Here is a 20,676-nt window from a genome sequence, read left to right on the forward strand (position 1 = left end):
TCTTATCATATAATGAAAAAAGTGGCTTAGTAATTTCTTAAGGGCTTATTTAGTAAATAATTATAAGAGAAAGGATATTTTCGTAATTATGGCATTAGTGCATAGTAGTTGATTTGATCAAATGTCAATTTCTTATCATATAATGGAAAAGGGTATTTTCATAACTTTATTGGAGATTATTTAGTAAATAATTATAAGAGAAAGAATATATTTTCAAAATTATGGTATGATGGGATAATAGTCAATTTGACAACAAGTCAATTTCTTATCATCTAATAGAAATGGTATTTTTGTGATTTTGTGGATTATTTAGTAAATAATTATAAGAGAATGGGTATTTTCATAATTATGGTGTGAGGGTAAAGTAGACTATTGGGTCACATGTCAATTTCTTATCATATAATGGTAAAGGCATTGTGGAAATTTGATAAGGGATTATTTGGTTAATAGTTACAAGAGAAAGGTATCTTCATAATTATGGTATGAGGGCATAATAGTTCATTTGGACATATGTCAGTTTTTTACCATATAATGGATTCGGTATTTTCATAATTTCTTAGATCATTTAGTAAATATTTTTAAAAGAAGGAATATAATTTCGTAATTATGGTATAAAGGCATAATTGTCAATTTGACCACATGTCCATTTTTTTTCAAATAATGGAAAGGTTATTTTCATAATTTCATAAGAGATTATTTAGTAAATAATTGTAAGAGAATAGGTGTTTTCATAATCATGGTATAAGGGCATAATAGTTCATTTGACCACATGTCAATTTCATATCATATATTAAAAAGGGTATTTTGGTAATTTCTTGAAAAATTATTCAGTAAATAATTTTAAGAGTAGGGATATTTTCATAATTATGATATAATGGCATAATAGTCAATTTGGCCACATGTCAATTTCTTATCATATAATGGAAAGGCATTTTATTAATTTCCTGAAGTATTATTTAGTTAATAATTATAATAGAAGGGGTATTTTTGTAATTATGGTATAAGGACATAATAGTCCATTTGGCCATATGTCAATTTCTTATCATATAATGGAAAAGGGTATTTTGATAATTTCATTGGCGATTATTTAGTAAATATTTATAGGAAAAGGGATACTTTCATATTTATGGTATGAGGACATAATAGAATATTTGGCCACAAATCAATTTCTTATCATAAATTGGAATGGGAATTATGGAATAGGTATTTTCCACATGTCAGTTTATTATCATATAATGGAAAAGGCATTTTAGTAATTTCATTAAAGATTATTTAGGAAATATGTATGAGAGAAGAGGTATTTCATAATTATGGTATAAGGCCATAATAGTCACTTTGGTCACATTCAATTTCTTATCAAATAATGGAAAGGGCTGTTTGGTAATTTCATAGGTAATTGTTTAGTAAATAATTGTAAAAGAAATGGTATTTTCATAATTATGGTATGGGGGAATAATTGTCAATTTAGTCACTTGTTAACTTCTTATCATATATTGGAAAGGGTATTTCAGTAATTTCATAAAGGATTATTTACTAGCTAACTATTAGAAAAAGAAGCATTTTTGTAATTATGGTATGAAGGCATAGTAATTCATTTGGTCACATGTCAATTTTTTATCATATACTGGAAAAGGTATTTTATTGATTTCGTAAGGGATTAGTTAGAAAATTATTATAAGAAAAGGGATATTTTCGTAATTATGGTATGAGGGCATAATAGTCCATTTTGCCATATGTCAAGTTCTTATCATACAATGGAAAGTGTATTTTGGTAATTTTATAAGGGATTATTTTGTAATAATTATTAGAGAAGTGGTATTTTTGCAATTATGCTATGAGGGCATAATAGTCTATTTGGCCATATGTCAACTTCTTATCATATAATGGAAAAGGTATTTTGGTAAATTAATAACGGATTATTTAGTAATAATTATAAGAGAAAGAGTATTTTCATAATTATGTTATGCGGAATAACAATCCAATTGCCTACCTGTCAATTTCTTATCATGCAATGAAAATGGTATTTTGGTAATTTAATAAGGAATTATTTAGTAAATACTATGAGAGAAGGGGTATTTTTGTAGTTATGATATCAAAGAATAATAGTCCATTTGGCCACATATCAATTTCTTATCATATAATGTAAAAGAAATTTTAATATTTCTTAAGGGATTATTTAGTAAATAATTATAAGAAAAGAGTTATTTTCATAATTACAGTATAAAGGGAATAATAATCCACTTGGTCAAATATCAATTTCTTATCATATATTGAAAAAGGTATTTTGACAATTTTATAGGAGATTATTTAGTAAATAATTATAAAAGAAGGGTATTTTGGTAATTATGATAGAGGGGCAAAAAAGTACATTTGGACACATGCCACTTTCTCATCAAATAATGGGATGGGTAGTTTTATAATTTCGTAAGTGATTCTTTTATTGTATATCATATAATGGAAATGGTATTTTGATAATTTTGTAAAGGATTATTTACTAAATAATTATAAGAGATGGGATATTTTCGTAATTATGATATTGGGGCATAATAGTTCATTTGTCCACACGTCAACTTCTTATCACATAATGGAAAATATATTTTGGTAATTTAGTGAGGGATTATTTGGTAATAACTAAAAGAGAAAAGGTATTTTCGTAACTATGGTATGAGGGAATAATAGTATATTTGGCCACATGTCAATTTCTTATCATGTAATAAAAAGGGTATTTTGGTAATTTCATAAGGGATTCTTTACTAAATAATTATAATAAAAGAGTTATTTTTGTAATTTTGTTGTGAGGGAAAAATATTCTATTTGGTCACATGTCAATTTCTTATCATATAATGAAAAGGGTATTTTGGTAATTTCATAAGGGATTATTTAGTAAATAATTATAAGAGGAGGGGTATTTTCGTAATTAAGATATGAGTGCATAATGTTTACTTGGCCACATGTCATTTTCTTATTATATAATGAAAAGGGTATTTTGATAATTTTATAAGGTATTATTTAGTAAAGAATTATAAGAAAATGAGTATATTCATCATTTTGTTATGAGAGCATAATAGTCCATTTAACCTTAAGTCAATTTCTTATCACATAATGTCAAAGGGCATTTTAGTAATTTCATAGGAGATTAGTTAGTAAATAATTATAAGAGAAGGATATTTTCATAATTATAGTATGAGAGTATAATAATCTATTTTGCCACATGTCAATTTCTTATAATATAATGGAGAGGGCATTTTGGTGATTTAATAAGGGATTATTTAGTAAATAATGCTAAGAGAAGGGGTATTTTTGTAAATATGATATAAAGGCATAACAGTCAATTTGGCTACATGTAATTTTCTTATCATATAATGAAAAGGACATTTTGGTAATTTCTAGCAGTATTATTTAGATACTTACCGTTTTTTCATCAAATAATAGGATGAATAGTGTTGCAATTTTGTACGGGATTCTTTTAATTTTATCATATAATGAAAGGGTATTTTGATAATTTCTTAGAGAATTATTTAGTAAATAATTATAAGAGAAAGGGTATTTTTGGTTATCTTATGAGGAAATAATAGTCCATTTGGTTATATGTCAATTTTTTATCTTGTAATGGAAAAAGCATTTCGAAAATTTTATAGGGGATTATTTAGTGAATAACTATAAGAGAAGGGGTAATTTCATAATTATGGTATGTGAAAATAATTGTTCATTTCGCCATTTGTCAATTTCTTATCATATAATGGAAATGAAATTTTAGCAATTTCCTAAAAGATTATTTAGTAAATAATTATAGGAGAAGGGGTATTTTCATAATTATAGTATAAAAGCATAACAGTCCATTCGGCCACATGCAAATTTTTATCATATAATTGAAAGAGTATTTTTGTTATTTCATACGAAATCATTCTTAAATAATTAGAAGAAAAGGGATATATTTTCCTAATTATGGTATGAAGGCATAATACTAAATTTGACAACGTGTCACTTTCTAATCATATAACGGAAATGGTTTTTTCGTAATTTCATAGGAGATTATTTCATAAATAATTATAAGATAATAGATATTTTCAAAACTATGGTATGGTTGCATAATAGTTCATATGGTCACATGTCAATTTTTTATCATATAATGGATAGGGCATTTCAATAATTTCATAGGTATTATTTTGTAAATAACTATTAGAGAAAGGGTATACTTGTAGTTATGGTATGAAAGATTGACAGTCAATTTGGTCATGTGTCAATTTTGTATCATATAATGTACATAGCATTTTAGTAATTTCTTGAAGGATTATTTAGTAAATAAATATAAGAAAAGGGATATTTCATAATTGTGGTATGAGGCCATAATAGTCCTTTTGGTCACATTTCATTTCTTATCATATAATGGGAAAAGGCATTTTGGTAATTTCATAGGCGATTTTTTAGTAAATAATTACAAAAGAAGGGGTATTTTGGTAATTATGACATGAAGGCATAATTATCCATTTGGCCACTTGTTAACTTTTTATCATATAATGAAAAAATATTTCAATAATTTCATAAGGGATAATCTAGTAAATAACTATTGAAAAAGAATTATTTTCTTAAAGATAGTATAAAGGCATAGTAGTTCATTTGGCCACATGTTAATTTTTTATCATATACTGGATACAGTATTTTGGTAATTTCATTAGGGATTAATTAGAAAATTATTATTATAGAATCTTATTTCACTTTAGTAAAAGATTTCTCAAGTTAATTCAATGAAGACTAGTTGAAATATTCTTTTGATCATACAAAGTGATGAATCCCATCTTGATTACTTCATGCCTCTTCATATGCCTCATTTATACCCCAACAAAACTCGACTGAAGCATTCTTGGTTAGAACCATAAGTAAAGTCAAAGTATAACATTCATCATATAAGATCATAAGTAATATAAAGTCAAAGGATTACTTATACAACCATCACATGAGAATGTAAACTACCATAAAGCATTATCATATCGGGTTATGTTCAGTGAACTTGTTCTTGTAACAATCATCTACATGTTAGCTCAAGTTTACCCAAATTTTAACCTATGAAATTGGTTGCTTGCTTCATAAGCAAGACCATAATCATGTGTTAGTCTCGACAACTTTTGTCAAAGTCCTCTTATTGATAAAACATCGACTAGGAATAATTTTGGAACATATAGTTTTTATGCAATAATGATCTCAGTATTATAGTGTTCATTGTAATTCCCTTACAATGCTTTATTTATATTCTGAGGAGTTTATCATATAAGCAATAACATTGAAATATATGTGCACAAGCTCAATGATAAAGGAATAAGACCTTTATAAGATATCAAATATCAAAGTACTACAAATATGATAACGTCTTAGCCAAAATATGATTCTACTTAAAACGCAAATACCGACAATCTCCCACTTGCACTAAAGCCAATCATTTATGTATCTAATACTATATTTGACTACATGCTTACCATGTTTTTGCTGGGACATAGCTTTTATAATAGGATTAGCAATGTTATCCTCAATGGGTACTCATTCAATTTTAACATCGCCTTTAGAAACAAAATCTTTAATAAGATGATATTGCCCCTATACATGTTTGGACTTTTAATGAGACCTTGGTTCCTTGGCTTGAGCAATAGCTCCATTGTTGTCACAATATACTGTTATCATATCAACAATGCTACGAACAACGTTCAGTTCAGTTATGAACTTCTTGATCCAAATGACCTCTTTTGCATATTTAGATTCAGTTACCGAGTCTATAGTTGTACTCTGTTGGAACTTTTCAAACTTACTACTCCACCATTTAGAGTAAAAACATAGCTATTTTCTGACTTGCTATCATCTTGGTCGGATTGAAAGCTTGCATCATAATAGTCCTCAACAAGGAGTTTGGCTCCACCATAAACAAGAAACATGTCTTTAGTTTTTCTCAAGTACTTAAGGATTGTTTTCACGTCCTTTCAGTGAGATTCATTAGGATTTGCTTGATTTCTACTTATTAAGCTTAAAGCATATGAGATATCATTCCTTGTGTATAGCATTACATACATAATGGAACCAATTGCTGAAGCATTTGGAACCTTATTCATGATTTCTTTCTCAATTTGTGTTTTAGGACACATGTTCTTGAAAAGATTTATGCCATGCAAGACTGGCAAGAATCCCTTTTTGGATTTTTCCATGCTAAACCTTTTTAGCACTTTCTCTATGTATCCAAATTATGAGAGACAAAGCAACCTCTTTGATCTATCTCTATAGATCCTTATGCCTAGCACATATGTTGCTTCTAGCAAATCCTTTATAGAAAACTTCTTTGATAACAAAATCTTGGTAGATTGTAGGATGGGTATATCATTTCCTCTAAGCAATATGTCATCCACATATAGCACTATGAAAACGATTACACTACCACTTTTCTTTTTGTATACACATGGTTAATCTACATTTTTTATGAATCTAAATTCTATAATTGCTTCATCAAAACATATATTCCAACTCCTTGATGCTTACTTAAGTCCATTGATAGACCTTTGAAGCTTACACACCATGTTGGCAATTTTTTAGATTAAAATCCTTTAGGTTGTGTCATGTACACATCTTTTTGTAAATTCCCATTAAGGAATGCCGTTTTGACATCCATTTGCCATATCTTATAGTCATGGAATGCGATAGTAGCAAGCAAAATCCTAATGGATTTTAACATGGCTATTGGTGAAAAAGTTTCATTAAAATCAACTCCTTGTTTTTAATTATAACCGTTTTGCAACTAGCCTAACTTTGTACATTTGTACATTGCCATTCATGTCGGTTTTCTTTTCGAAATTCCATTTGCACTTTATGGGTTTTATCTCTTTAAATGGTTCCACCAAAGTCCATACTTAGTTTGCATACATGGATTCGATTTCGAATTTTATGGCCTCATGCCATTTGTTAGAATCAATGTCCAACATTGCTTTTTGATAATTAGTAAGATCATTTTCTATGATCAACTCATCCTTATCCATGAGAAATCCATATCTCTGTCTTTAAAAACATTGAACTAATCGATCCATACAAGAAGGGGATTGATTGTTTTTCATGAAAATTGCATGAATCTGCTTTTTGGCCAAAAATCAATCGATCCCCTTGAAGAGGAGATCGATCCCTTCTATGCTACTTTGCCTAATTTTGTTTTTAAACCATGCCAGATGAACTGAACATATTTTTTACTAGATAAAAAGCTAAAAAAATATTCGAATTAAGTCAAAATCATTTTAATTCAATTTTAGCAATTTTTTGTTTTATCATTTCAAAATATTTTATCAATTTAAGGCTAACACTACTTATCACTTTAGGATTTCTTGTATTTTTGTTCTATAAATAGCTAGTTTAGGCATTAGGAAAAGCATGATTGGAGTGACAGATCAATCTTTAATTTATTAGCTTTCTTTTTACTTTCTTTTAAGTTTTTATTGTTCTTAAGCTTTTCTTTACTACAATTTAAGATTGTTTAAGTTTATTTTCAGTTTTTAAAGCAATTTAAGTTTCAATTTGCAAGTTTAAGTTTTTGTTCATGCTTCTTCAATTCAAATCAATTTAAGTTTATGTTGTTTCTCTTTAAGTTGATGTTTGCATGTTTCAATTAATTAATTTTACTTCAATTTACATGTTAATGCTTAGATATTGATTTAATTTACTGTTATCTAAGTTAGTTAAGATTAATTCAGTTAGACTACATGTTCTTAGGATTAAAAGAATTTGGTTAAGGTTTAATTGGGTTAATTTGTTTAAGTTTTATGTTGTTAGGATTAATTAAGATTCAATTAGGTTTCATTTAAGTTGGTAAGTTTAAATTCAGTAGTTCCTGCATATTAATTAGTTTTTTCAGTTCTGTTTTCAAAGTTTTAAGGTTAATTTAGTTAAGTAAAATTCATAGTAGTTACATGCTTTAGGGTTTAATTGAGTTCTATTGATTGTGATTTCAAGTTTTCTTTAGTTAATGTTTATGCATAATCAATTTCGTTAAGTTACGTGATCTTAAGTTTAATCAGTTTTATTTACAATCAGTTATACTTTAATTAGTTGTTGCTCATAATTGCATGCTATTTAGGTTGTTTAGATTAGTTTTAGTTTCAATTCAATTCAAAGCATATTCATTTCATATTTAAATTGTTGTTAATAATGTTTTACGTAACTACATGTTTACGCAATTACATGTTCAGTTTATTCTTGCATGTTTAGGTTTGAATTACATATGGTTAATAACATTCTATTTAATTTGGTTCAGTAATCTTACATACTTTGAGTTTAATTTTAGGTTCTTGTATAATTTAAGTTTTGGTTTATCTTAATTTAAGTTGGTTGCATCTTAATTCATAAGTTACTTGTTATTTGCATTAGTTTAGATTTAAATTCATATTAATTCATTGTTATTGCATGTTTTCAAGTTTAATTACATTAATTAGATTTTGTTTTGATTAGTTGGCATAATAATTCATTCTTATTCTAATTTCTTCAAATATAAGTAAAGGTAAGACAATTTCAATACTTGAATCACTCTTTTACAATTTTTGTGGAAATTATTTTTATTTAGCAAAAATCAACAAAATTCCCAGATTTTAAACTAAAAAATGACCTATAAAAAAACTAATTTTTACAGTCATCACATTACATTTCGATCAATTTATAGTCTAAAACTTCTTTCCTTACAAATAAAACCTCTATAAATACAAAACTTTCAAAAAGATTGTTCCTATTTGTCAAAAAGATGAAGTGACAATAGATTTTGGTGGAAAATTTTATTTTAGAAAGAACTAGGATAACTAATATTGCCTAAGTAAAGATTTTGAATGACATATAGTTTCTTAATGATCTTAGTAGGAAATTTGGCTTGATGTTGTTTGTTTTGTAAAAATTGACTTTTAGAAAATAATTTCTACATTTTAAGAAAATTGTTGATTAACAAAAAATAACTTGATAATCAATGAAAATTTAAATCAAAAAATAGAAAATTATCTTTTACTTTAGAAAAAGAGAGCATAATTTTCATAAAAAATTTTACCATTAGTCGAGCAATCCTTCATGTTGTTAGAAAATCTAGACTTGTTTTTTCCTAAACTTGCTTTATCACGACCTTGTTGATTGTAAGCTTCCTTTTTGTATCTTTAATTGCAGTCTTTGCTTCAAATACCTCCCTTCCAAGCCTTAGTTGAACTTAAGATGAAACCTTTAAAGTATAAAGAAAATTGACTTCAAAGTGTGCTGTGAATGCAACTTTTTTAAAGACTTATTTCTTCCCTACTAGTTATGATATACAAAAGGGATATAACCGAAAAACCTCCAAAATACAATAAAGCCTTGTTTGATTTCACATTGCATTTATGCTATCAAACACTAAACTTCCATTGATGAAAATGAAAACATCTAACTTTGAACATTAATATCTACAAAAATTATGTCAAAGTAACTATACCTTATTTGTGAGAGAATGGGAGAATTAAAAGAATGTTTCAATATTGTTCAATCTATCGAACCTCTTTAACTATCTTAAATGACCACTCATAATCTTTATTTATAAAGATTAAATCTTAAGGTTGTGACTATTTGATTGTGTGTTTTCAATCAAAGATCACTTCATTTAATAAGAAAGATATCTTTTTGAATAATAAGACTCATTTGTACTATTAACCTTTTCATTCTTAAAAGAAATAATTTTTCATGCTTTTCTGGAATTTGTAACTTTTCACATAGGGCAGTCAACTACTTAAAGATGGCAGTTGACTACTCTTTGTATTTTTTGTTTCTAGAAAATCACAAGAAAAAAAACAGCCAACTCCTTTAGTAAGGCAGTCGATTCCATTACCAATCTAAAAAGGTTTCACATTTGGTTTCCTATAAAATAGTCAATTCCTCTTTAATGGCAATCAACTACTATAGCATATATCAGTTTTCCATAATATAGTTAATCAATAACAATCGATTCATTAAGGTTTCAAATTGATTCTTCTCACTTCTAGCTATAGCAATCGATTGCTTTATGCTAGAAGTTGACTGTTATTTATATAGAATCTAAGTTTTAGCTTTTATTTGTTAAAGTAGTTGATTCCATACCCTCTTTGGATGCTGAAAGCAGTTGACTCTTTTGAGCAACAAAGTTGACTACTTTCATGTAAAACCTAATTAATATGATTCTTTCAAGTTCAAAATCAATCCTATTGATCATGGAACATTACCTTAAATTATTTTAATAACATAACATTATTTTTCTTTGATTAAGTTATTTACTTAATCATATTTTTATATTTTAAAAATATTTTCCAACATGGGCTGGTAACCTTAAGTTTAACTTAAGTTGGCTCTTGGGCATATTCTTTTATGGCTTAACCTAGCTCAAATCAACTTGAGATATTATTATGTAAGAAAAAAAGCTTTTAATTAAATTTTAATTGAAACTTATATTTAAAAAATTTTAAAAATATTCATATGAAATATTTTAATATTTTCATAATAAATATTACTTTTTTAATATTATTAACAATAAATAAAATTAATAGTTTAATAATAAATAGTGCTATATTACTATTTTAATAATAAACAATAAATAATACTTTTTAATAGTAAGTGTTATCTAATTTAACATTATTACAATTTAATAATAATTTTCTAATAATATAAATTTTTCATATTTTAATTATTTCTTAATATACTTAAAAAATTAAAATATAATATTTGTATAATTTTAATGACAAATGTTAAAATTTCATAATAAATATAAATAAGAATTTTTTATTTCATAACAAATATTTTCAATATATAAATATTTTTAATATATTAATAATAAATATTTCTATTTTTGTTTTTCTAGAACTATTATTTTAATAAATAGTATTATTTTAATACTTATCTAAATAATATTTTAATTTTAATTATTTTAGTAAATACTATTATTAAAATATAACTATTTTTAAAATATTGATATTAAAAGATTTATAATTATAATATTTTATTTTTAACATTTCAACAATAAATGCTTTCAATACTTTAATAAGATACATCACAAATCTTGACAAAAGGACCAAAAGTATGATGAATTAATCTAAATCAAAATATCTAAACCTAAATGACCAAAAAGATTAACTTGAAAAAATTCATACTAAAATTTATTTGTTTTAAAAATTAAAACCTATAAATTTAAAATTATCCGAAGCTAAATGATTTAAATTTAAAATGATAATGATCCTAATTCAAAATTATTTAAAATGATTTAATATGACGTGATTGGATCAAAGACAATCCTATCCCCACGGCCCATAACTTGAAAACTATAATTACATTTGTTTCACAAAAATCAGATTTTAGAAAATAATTATTTGAAAATGTTGATATTTTTTAGAAATGTTTATATTTTTTATTGTTTGGATGACACGATAAAAAATATTTCCTTTTCAAAAATTTTGTATTTTTTTAAGTAGCTATTATGTTATTAAATTCTTATTAAAATGTTGAAATATCAAAAATAAAATTATATTACTCACAAAATTGTAGAAAATTTCTCACGTTTAGATTATGTTTTGAATTTTATCTACATTTGTTTGTTTGCTCTAATGTTTTCTTTATCTTGAAGCCTCCAACTTTTTAAATGAATCTAAAACCTAGTACGAAAACAGTTACTACACATGTACTAGCAGCTCGGAAGGATAAGCCCCGACTTGCGAACAAGAGGAACAAGGAATTCATACACAATAAGGAGTATCTTAGATTTGGAGCGGCCTCTTCAGTGCATTTTGGGCTGGCGACATGTGAAGTAGAGGCAAGGAATTCGTACACAATAGGCAGTATTTTAGACTTGGAGCGGTCTCTCCAGTGCTTTTTGGGGCTGGAGAGGAGCCGGATGCTCCAACTAAATGAGGTATGGCAAAGAACAATTTGAATGATTGGACATGTTGGGTACAAATAGCAGGCAGAATACTGAATCAAACTCAACTAAAGCAGTTACATGCGCAGCTTATCCAAAACTCCCTCCACCACCGTAACCACTGGGTGGCACTGCTCATCAACAGCTGCGCGCGTCTGCGCGCCCCACTCTCCTACACCCGGATCATTTTTCATTCAACGCCTTCCCCCAATCTCTTTGCCTTGAATTCTATGGTTGAATACTACTTCAGTCTTCATGTTTGTAAAGAGAAGGAAGTGGAATTATTGACCTCTCTGTTTTCTCAATTGCTAGCAAGCAACAATAAGCCTGGTTCCCTTTATCCTATTCTGATCAAATCATCTGGAAAAGCTGGCATTTTGTTTCATGTCCATCTTCTGAAATTGGGTCATCATCAAGATCCTCATACGCGCAATGCCATTATGAATGCTTATTCCAAATTTGGCTCATTTGAGATGGCTAGGAAACTATTTGATGAAATACCTAAGAGAATGGTTGCGGATTGGAATTCCATGATTTCTGGATACTGGAACTGCGGTATGGAAGCTGAAGCATGCAGTCTCTTTAACTTGATGCCTGAAAATGAGAGGAATGTCGTTACTTGGACAGCGATGGTTACTGGCTATGCCAAGATAAAGGATTTGTTCACTGCGAGAAGCTATTTTGATCGGATGCCGCACAGAACTGTGGTTTCATGGAATGCAATGCTCTCTGGTTATGCTCAAAATGGCTTAGCGAAAGAGGCTTTACAATTGTTTCATCATATGATAAAAGCTGGGAATGGGACTGAACCAAATCAAATCACATGGGTCACTGTCATTTCTTCATGCTCATCGCTTGGCGATCCCTCCCTTGCGGACTCACTTGTCAAAATCCTGTACAAGAAGAAGGTTCAGCTGAATTCTTTTCTCAAAACAGCCTTGCTTGATATGCATGCAAAGTGTGGGAATCTTGAGACTGCTCAAAAATTTTTTGATAAGCTCAGCGTGCACAGGAGTTGCACTACATGGAATGCCATGATTTCAGCATACACGAGGTTTGGCAATTTGGCTTTAGCTAGAGAGCTCTTTGATAGAATGCCCGTAAGGAATATTGTCTCATGGAACACGATAATTGCTGGTTTTGCCCAAAATGGGCATCCTGAAATGGCAATTCGGCTCTTCGAAGAAATGATAGCTACTACTGACTTGAAACCAGACGAAATAACTATGGTTAGTGTTATCTCAGCATGTGGACACCTTGGGGATTTAGAAATGGGAAATTGGATTGTCAATTTCCTTGTTGATAACCAGATCAAGCTGAGCATTTCTGGTTACAACTCTTTGATTTTCATGTATTCAAAATGCGGGAGAATGGAAGATGCTGAAAGGATATTCCAGGAAATGAAAATAAGAGACATTGTTTCTTTCAATGTGCTGGTTTCAGGATTTGCCGCCCATGGCAATGGAATTGAAGCTGTGGAACTAATTTCTAGGATGAGAAAAGAAGGTATTGAGCCAGACCGTATTACTTATATCGGTGTCCTTACAGCATGCAGCCATGCAAGATTATTGAAAGAAGGTCGCAGGGTATTTGAATCAATAAAATGTCCAACTGTAGACCACTATGCTTGTATGATTGACTTGTTAGGTCGAGTGGGTGAACTAGATGAAGCAAAGAGATTGGTTGATCATATGCCAATGGAACCACATGCAGGAATTTATGGCTCTCTTCTTAATGCCAGCGTAATTCACAAAAGAATTGAACTTGGGGAGTTTGCAGCAAATAAGCTCTTTCAGCTTGAACCAACTAATTCAGGAAATTATGTTCTGCTGTCAAATATATATGCTTCAGCTGAGAGGTGGGATGATGTGGACCGAGTCAGAGAATCAATGAGAAAATTAGGAGTGAAGAAGACAACCCGTTGGACATGGGTGGAACATGATGGTAAAGTGCATAAGGTCATTCTGGGAGATAGATCATACGATCGATGATTTGATATCTATAAGCTATTGGATGAACTGTGCAGGAAATGCGAAGGCTTACGATACATTGCTAATAAGAGTTACAGGCTAAGAGATGTTGAAGACGAAGAGAAGGAAGAGATGGTGGGCACTCAGAGCGAGAAATTGGCTGTTTGTTTGGCTCTTCTTGTAGTGAAATGGGGGCTGTTATTCGAGTGGTGAAGAATTTAAGAATTTGTCATCATTGCCATACTGCTATAAAAATTATCTCTATGTTGGGACGAATGGAGATACTAGTGCGGGATAGACGGGTTTCATCATCTCATTTACAGGTAATGGCTCTTGTAGAGATTATTGGTGAGGAAAGCAAACCTAACTTTTTATGATCACTAGAATTTGAGCCCGGCATAGCGGGTTGACCGTTTCTCATTTTTAATATTTTTATTTTTATTTTAACATAAAAATAATAAAAAAATAGTATACATTAAATATTATAAAAATTTTAAAGGTTTTTTTAAAAAATAAATCTAAATGTTATGATTATTGTTTTTTATTAACATTTCATGTCTTATTAGGAGCATTATGTTTTTGTTTTTAATTATTTGATCAATTGTATGATTTTTTCGAGTTATTGTATATTAATTTTTGTGAAAATGAAGCAAAATATGAACAGTTCAAAAATTATAAGTTTTAATGAAATAGTTTTGATTTTTATATATATTTTATATTTTTATTTATTATTATATTTTTTAAGATTTTAATATTTATTTCTGATAAATAATAGGTCAAATTTACCACAAGTTCATGTATTTTGCCATACTTTAAAATTTAGTGCCTTTACTATACTTCATATAAATTTAATCTTTATATTATTTTGATTTAATAATTTTAGTTTAAGAACTAATTCTATTTATTTTTTCCAACATGACATTTGATTTGTTTACGTGTTCATTGACTAAAATGACGTGGCATTTTGATTTATTTAGATTACAAGGGATGCTAACATGGATTAAAGAAATATCATGTGATATATTTTTTAATCACGTTAGTTTAAACCTTTTTTTTTATTATTAACCAAAGAGACTTAATAATTCACTTCAAATTTTTTTAAAGTAATAAATGAAAAAAATTAAGCTAAAAAAAACACACACATTTGAAAGGAAAAAAAAATCGTAAATCTCTTAATCACAAAATTAAGCCACTAAATCCCCAATCTCCAAATCCTTTCTACTAATCCCAAACCCAAATAGAAAATCCGCATCCCTAAATCCCTTTAACTAAACATACCCAAATTCAACATGGTGCAACTGTGCATCTGCTTCAAAAGCGTAATAGATGCAGCGTATGCCATCCTCATGTTTCATTTATTACTTCAAAGAAATTAAAGCAAGTTATTAAGGTCTTTTTTGGGTGAAAAAAATTTAAGGTGACGTGGAATAAAAATAAATAAATCATATGATATTTCTGTAATCCACATCACATCTCTCATAATTTAACTCAATAAAAATGTCACATCATTTTAATGGATCTGTATATAGTTAAAATTTTTCATCAATAAATTTAATAAAAAAAACAAAATTAATAATTAAATTAAAATTATCAAATCAAAATAATATAAAACCTAGCTTTTTTAACTCGTACAATGGACGGGATTTTTTGTTAAATTTTTCATAATTTTAAAACTATTTTTTAATTATTTAATATATAATTATATATCTATAAATACTAAGTTACAATTAAATGATAATTTATATATAATATATTATAAATGATATTATTCATATAAAAGAAGTCTAAACTTTTGTAAATTTTCAAAAATTATAAAAATCTTTTTTTTTCATAAAAAAATTTTTCTTCAATTTATTTGTTAAATATTAAAAATTTTGCTACCGCTTTTTTTCTTGTTTGATAAAAAATCAAAAATCAATACTTAAATAGTTATAATTAATAATTATTTTTACCATAATATTGATTAAGTGGTGTATATATATATGTGTGTATGTGTGTGTGTGATTAAACAACAAATCACAATTATTAATTTTGTTATAATATTTGCCTTTTATTAGTTTTTATTTTTGAAATACTTAAAGTATTATTACACAAATATATTAGACTAACAATTATTTCTATATATGTCAACAAAATAAAGTTATTTTTTAGATAAAAGAGAAATAATAATTCTTTATGTTATGCTTAAAAACTTTTTTTGAAATATTTTTTATTTTTAATTATTTTTAACAAAATTGATTATATTTTTTGTGAGTTAGATATGACAGTGATCATCATTCTTCTCATATCATCCATTATAGACAAAGAAATTCAATAATAAAAAGTATAGCAAAAGGAAATAAATAATATAAATTTACATATTAATTTGTCAATATTAAATATATATAATAATAAAAGCAAATATATTAATAAATGAATAGAGAATAAAAACATTGAAGAAATGAATAAAACAAAAAAATATATGATACAAAAAGTTAATTATAATCAATCTAAGCAAAATTAAAAAAAGTTATAGACTAAAGAGAAACAAATAAATTAACCAAATATATAATATAAAAATATTTGAATTAGAACATAAATAAAACATTATATTTGTTTCCAAAGCAAAAACATATTTTTATCTAATTTTTTTATCAACATTCAAATATCTCATATTTTCATATAAAGATGTAAGCTTTTATTACTTTAAAAATATATGCTTTCCAATAAATAATTCATTAACTTATCTAAAAGTATTAAATTTAAATATCTATTAAATAATTTTTAATTTTTTATAAATTTTTATTTGAATTTAAATAATTATCCAAAAATATTAAATTTAAATAATTTATTAAATAGAATTATTTGACAAAAATAAAATTTTATTAAGTATATATATTTGGAGCTACCATTAAATTTAAAAAGAAAAGATAAATTATGATTTAATATATTTGAATTCAAATCTTATGCAACAATTTCAATTTTAGATAGATATTTATTTCAATTTAAATAATTATCTAAAATATTAAATTTAAATAATTTATTAAAAAATTTTATTTGATAAATAAAATAATATAAATATTATCTTATGTGTCATTAAAAGATATTATCTACCTAAGCATCAACATAATCAATTTTGATCATGTAACCTTGTATGTTATAATATAATATAATATAATATAATATATTAGAATAAAACATTATATTTGTTTTCAAAGCAAAAACGTATTTTTATCTAACTTTTTTATCAACATTCAAATGTCTTATATTTTCATATAAAGATGTAAGCTTTTATTACTTTAAAAATACATACTTTCTAGTCAATAATTCATTAACTTATCTAAAAGTATTAAATTTAAATAATCTATTAAATAATTTTCAATTTTTGATAAATTTTTATTTAAATTTAAATAATTATCTAAAAATATTAAATTAAAATAATTTATTAAATAAAATTATTTGACAAAAAATAAAATTTTATTAAGTATATATATTTGAAATTGTCATTAAATTTAAAAAGAAAAGATAAATTATAATTTAATATATTTGAATTCAAATCTTATGCAAAAATTTCAATCTTAGATAGATATTGATTTTAATTTAAACAATTATCAAAATATCAATTTAAATAATTTATTAAAAAATTTTATTTGATAAATAAATAATATAAATATTATCCTATGTGTCATTAAAAGAGATTATCCACCTAGACATCCACATAAGCAATTTTGATCATGTAACCTTGTATGTTGTAATATAATATATATATATATATATATATATATATTAGATTGAATTGATATAAATTATAATAGAAGAGTTAAATTTCAAAATTTGACGGGGTACAAGTACTTTTAACATAATTTGATTTAAATAATAAATAAAAACTTTTATATTTTGATCTTTTTTTTTTAGTGCAATCAATTGGAGAGTTCAATTGAAAATTATCCTTAATTGATGACCAATTTAATTGTATATTATTATTATTATTATGATTACTAGAACGTAGACCCGTGCTATGTTAAAAGAGTCTACGTACATTCTTAGTATGTGAATCCCAATAAAGATAGTCAACTCCACAACTTTCTTTCAAGCTATTTGCCTTTAAATCATCTTCCCTAGAAAACTCGGTGTCCACAACCAAGCTAAGCCAAATTGGGATTCTTTTGGTAAGCCTTCTCGATCCTATCTTAAAACACGGCCCTTTGTATGGATTTTGGCTAATTCACGCTCTTTAGGCTCTAGAACTGCAGGTTCTTAAGGTACAGAATCAAGTCAAGTAGAAGATGTTGCACCAAAAATTGAATTTCTAGTCCCCTCGTCATCTTTGCAAAAAAAGTACCAAATAACTAAGGTGGATATCTTGTGTTTATTGTGTATCTAAATGAACTTTCAAAACAAATTAATATTTATGATGTATCAGTATCTTTTAGTACCTACTTACAGAAGAGTACTAACCTTCCGTCATGGAATTCTGATTCTCAAAATGGTGAGTTCTTCCAGATAGATTCTTCTCGAAATTCGATTCCTTTTGCATCTCATGATCTTCCAAGTTCTTCGACGAAGAAACTGGTTGTGTTTCACTGCCTTCAACTACTTCACTTGGTTTTACATTAACTTCTGTAGACTCAGCTGGAGGATGCAATTCAATTTTTCCTTGTTTTATAAACATGGAAGGGCCAAAATAAGTTTTAAATTGATCACTTGATGAACAGATGAATGTTCAACTCAAATAAAAGGCCAAACAAATTCGAGTTTAACTTGAGCTTGCTAGAATAGAATTTACTAACCTTGCCCTTCCAATGTCTTGTTATCAAGAGTTTCTCCTACTACCATCGGCTCACCAAAAACCACTTTTGCCTTTTTGTTATCATAATAATTAATTTTCAATATTGTCATGCAAAATATCACACCAAAAACCAATTCTGCCTCTGTGTTATCACGTATGTACCTTCAATTAAACACTATCATGCAAAATATCAATCTTAAAGTGAATTTATTACAGACTACAAACACACATACCTCAGCCAATCAATTTCGATCTCATTCAGCTTATCATTAAGAATAGTGATGGTAACTCCAATGTTTCGCCAAACATTGTGCACAGGACCTTCTTCAAGAGAGTCCACCTTCGAAGAAAGAACTTAAAACACATAAAGCTAACATGAATCCATAACTTCATTTTCTAAGATTTTGTAAGTCATAGTCACAGCTATCACTTCCAACATGCCCAGCAATATAAGCACTAAGTTATCAACCGAAAAGACATTTAGAGTGTTCTTGACTCACAACCAGATTTAAAGCTATTAAAAACAAAAGAAATAAAAATAAAAATAAAACTCACAAATGATGAAATGTCCAAAACTCAATGTCATTTACCTGAATTTCATAACCAATCTCTCTTAATGCAGTTGCAATGGTCACCATTAGCAATTGTTGTGGGTCAACTAGTAAATCATCAAATACCTTAAAGTACAAATTTTGAAAGAAAAAAGCTATAAATAAGTAATAACAGCATTGAATGAACAAAAATAAAAGAATTTTTGCACCAACCAATGCAAGCTGAGGCTTTCTACATCGGAAACAATATTGACTCCTGTTGAAACCAGATGAAGAACCCAAATTCACTTGTTTCGTTTCTCTCTGAAATTTCTCTAAAAGCTTACATGGTTCCAATTTGATATCTTGACCAAAATCCAACCCACCCATCTCTTTTAAAAACTTCAATTCTCCAAATACAAAATCTTTATCATCCAAAAAGGATTACATGAGCTATCTACCTCTCCTAGTTTATTCTTGGGTTGGTGCAAATCCAATGGTGGAACTAGTTTCTTGTCATTGTTGCTATTTTGATCTGACGTTGATGTTGAATCGATGAAGATTGGTAGCCCTTTGAAACCTGCCATTACAACAATAAGAATCAATCAGTTTTCAAAAATAAAAGATACCCAATAAAACCCCAAGAATTGATCCATCATCCAGGCGATCAAACATATTGACATCCATCATCATTTTTCTCTTTGTAGATTCCCTAACCCCTTTCTTTCTCCCCTGTTTTTCTTCTTCCAAGTCCTACGTGTTGTTCCCCTTTCTTTTCTCCACATATCTCTATAAGCTTCTTCTCTCAAATAACACTAAATTACTCGGTGTCTTCCCAAAACATCCTTCACATCAGGTTTTTTTACATTGATGAGTTGTACAGCAAAATAGAGGCAGGGATTGTTTTTATTTATTATTAATATAAGCCTTAGCTTCACAATTCACACTTAAAGTAAAAATAAATAAATAAATAAATAAATAAGAATAGGCATCTGGGCCTTGGTTGAAAAGAAAACCATGGAGAAAACAGCAATTCATACTTTTAAATTGCTTTCAATTCTTGAGGTATTTTTGAATATTCTTAACAGAGCTATCCTCATGTATTATGTTGTTCTTAATAACAGACTCAGTTAAGTTATGAAAAAAATGCTTGTTCACCACCACAAACTCCCTACTGGATATAGACAGAAAATAAGTTTTAAGAAATGGACAAGAAATAAATGCAAGGAGATGAATAAAAGGAAGCCAAGAATTATCACCTTAGAACTCTACGACTATAGATATTAGAAGTATATGGCTCAAAGCATTCATTATTTCCAAGAATATGGCTAGATGAAGCAGTAGGCATAGGTGCTAACAAAAGTGAATTTCTCACTCCATTCTTAGCTATTGTATCCCTAAAAGCATTCCAATTCCACCGATCTGAAGGTGTAACACCCCACATGTTTGGCTGAAGAATACCCTACAATTTAACAAAAAACTCAGTGGTGTGATGTATTTCTGGAACAT

The 20,676-nt window shown here is 27.5% G+C and overlaps 2 protein-coding genes across 21 annotated transcripts in view; one reads left to right on the forward strand and one right to left on the reverse strand.

Annotated features, from left to right (window-relative positions):
* LOC111275310 (uncharacterized) overlaps positions 1-20,676 on the reverse strand; it is a 40,761-nt gene that overhangs the window by 17,115 nt on the left and 2,970 nt on the right. For 3 of the 20 annotated variants that reach the window (XM_089754890.1, XM_089754883.1, XM_089754882.1), the window contains 4 exons: positions 20,427-20,629; positions 19,402-19,747; positions 18,639-19,314; positions 18,307-18,504 (listed from right to left, as the gene is read on the reverse strand). In XM_089754890.1, coding sequence (XP_089611016.1) covers positions 18,307-18,504; positions 18,639-18,747 — 307 coding nt within the window. In that variant the 5' untranslated portion in view covers positions 18,748-19,314; positions 19,402-19,747; positions 20,427-20,629. The other 17 variants (XM_089754894.1, XM_089754891.1, XM_089754899.1 and 14 more) reach the window with 16 other exon arrangements.
* LOC111275309 (Pentatricopeptide repeat (PPR) superfamily protein) lies at positions 11,896-14,417 on the forward strand. Its single transcript, XM_022860561.2, has one exon. The coding sequence runs from the start codon at positions 11,896-11,898 to the stop codon at positions 13,888-13,890; it is 1,995 nt and encodes a 664-aa protein (XP_022716296.2). The 3' UTR covers positions 13,891-14,417.

Source organism: Durio zibethinus, chromosome 26, assembly GCF_047325235.1.
Source record: "Durio zibethinus cultivar Kanyao isolate XHJ-2024 chromosome 26, ASM4732523v1, whole genome shotgun sequence".
Classification (NCBI taxonomy): Eukaryota; Viridiplantae; Streptophyta; class Magnoliopsida; order Malvales; family Malvaceae; genus Durio; species Durio zibethinus.

Bases quoted from the DNA above. Each gene is read 5' to 3' on its own strand.
- LOC111275309 (XM_022860561.2), top strand. From the start codon at position 11,896: ATGGCAAAGAACAATTTGAATGATTGGACATGTTGGGTACAAATAGCA.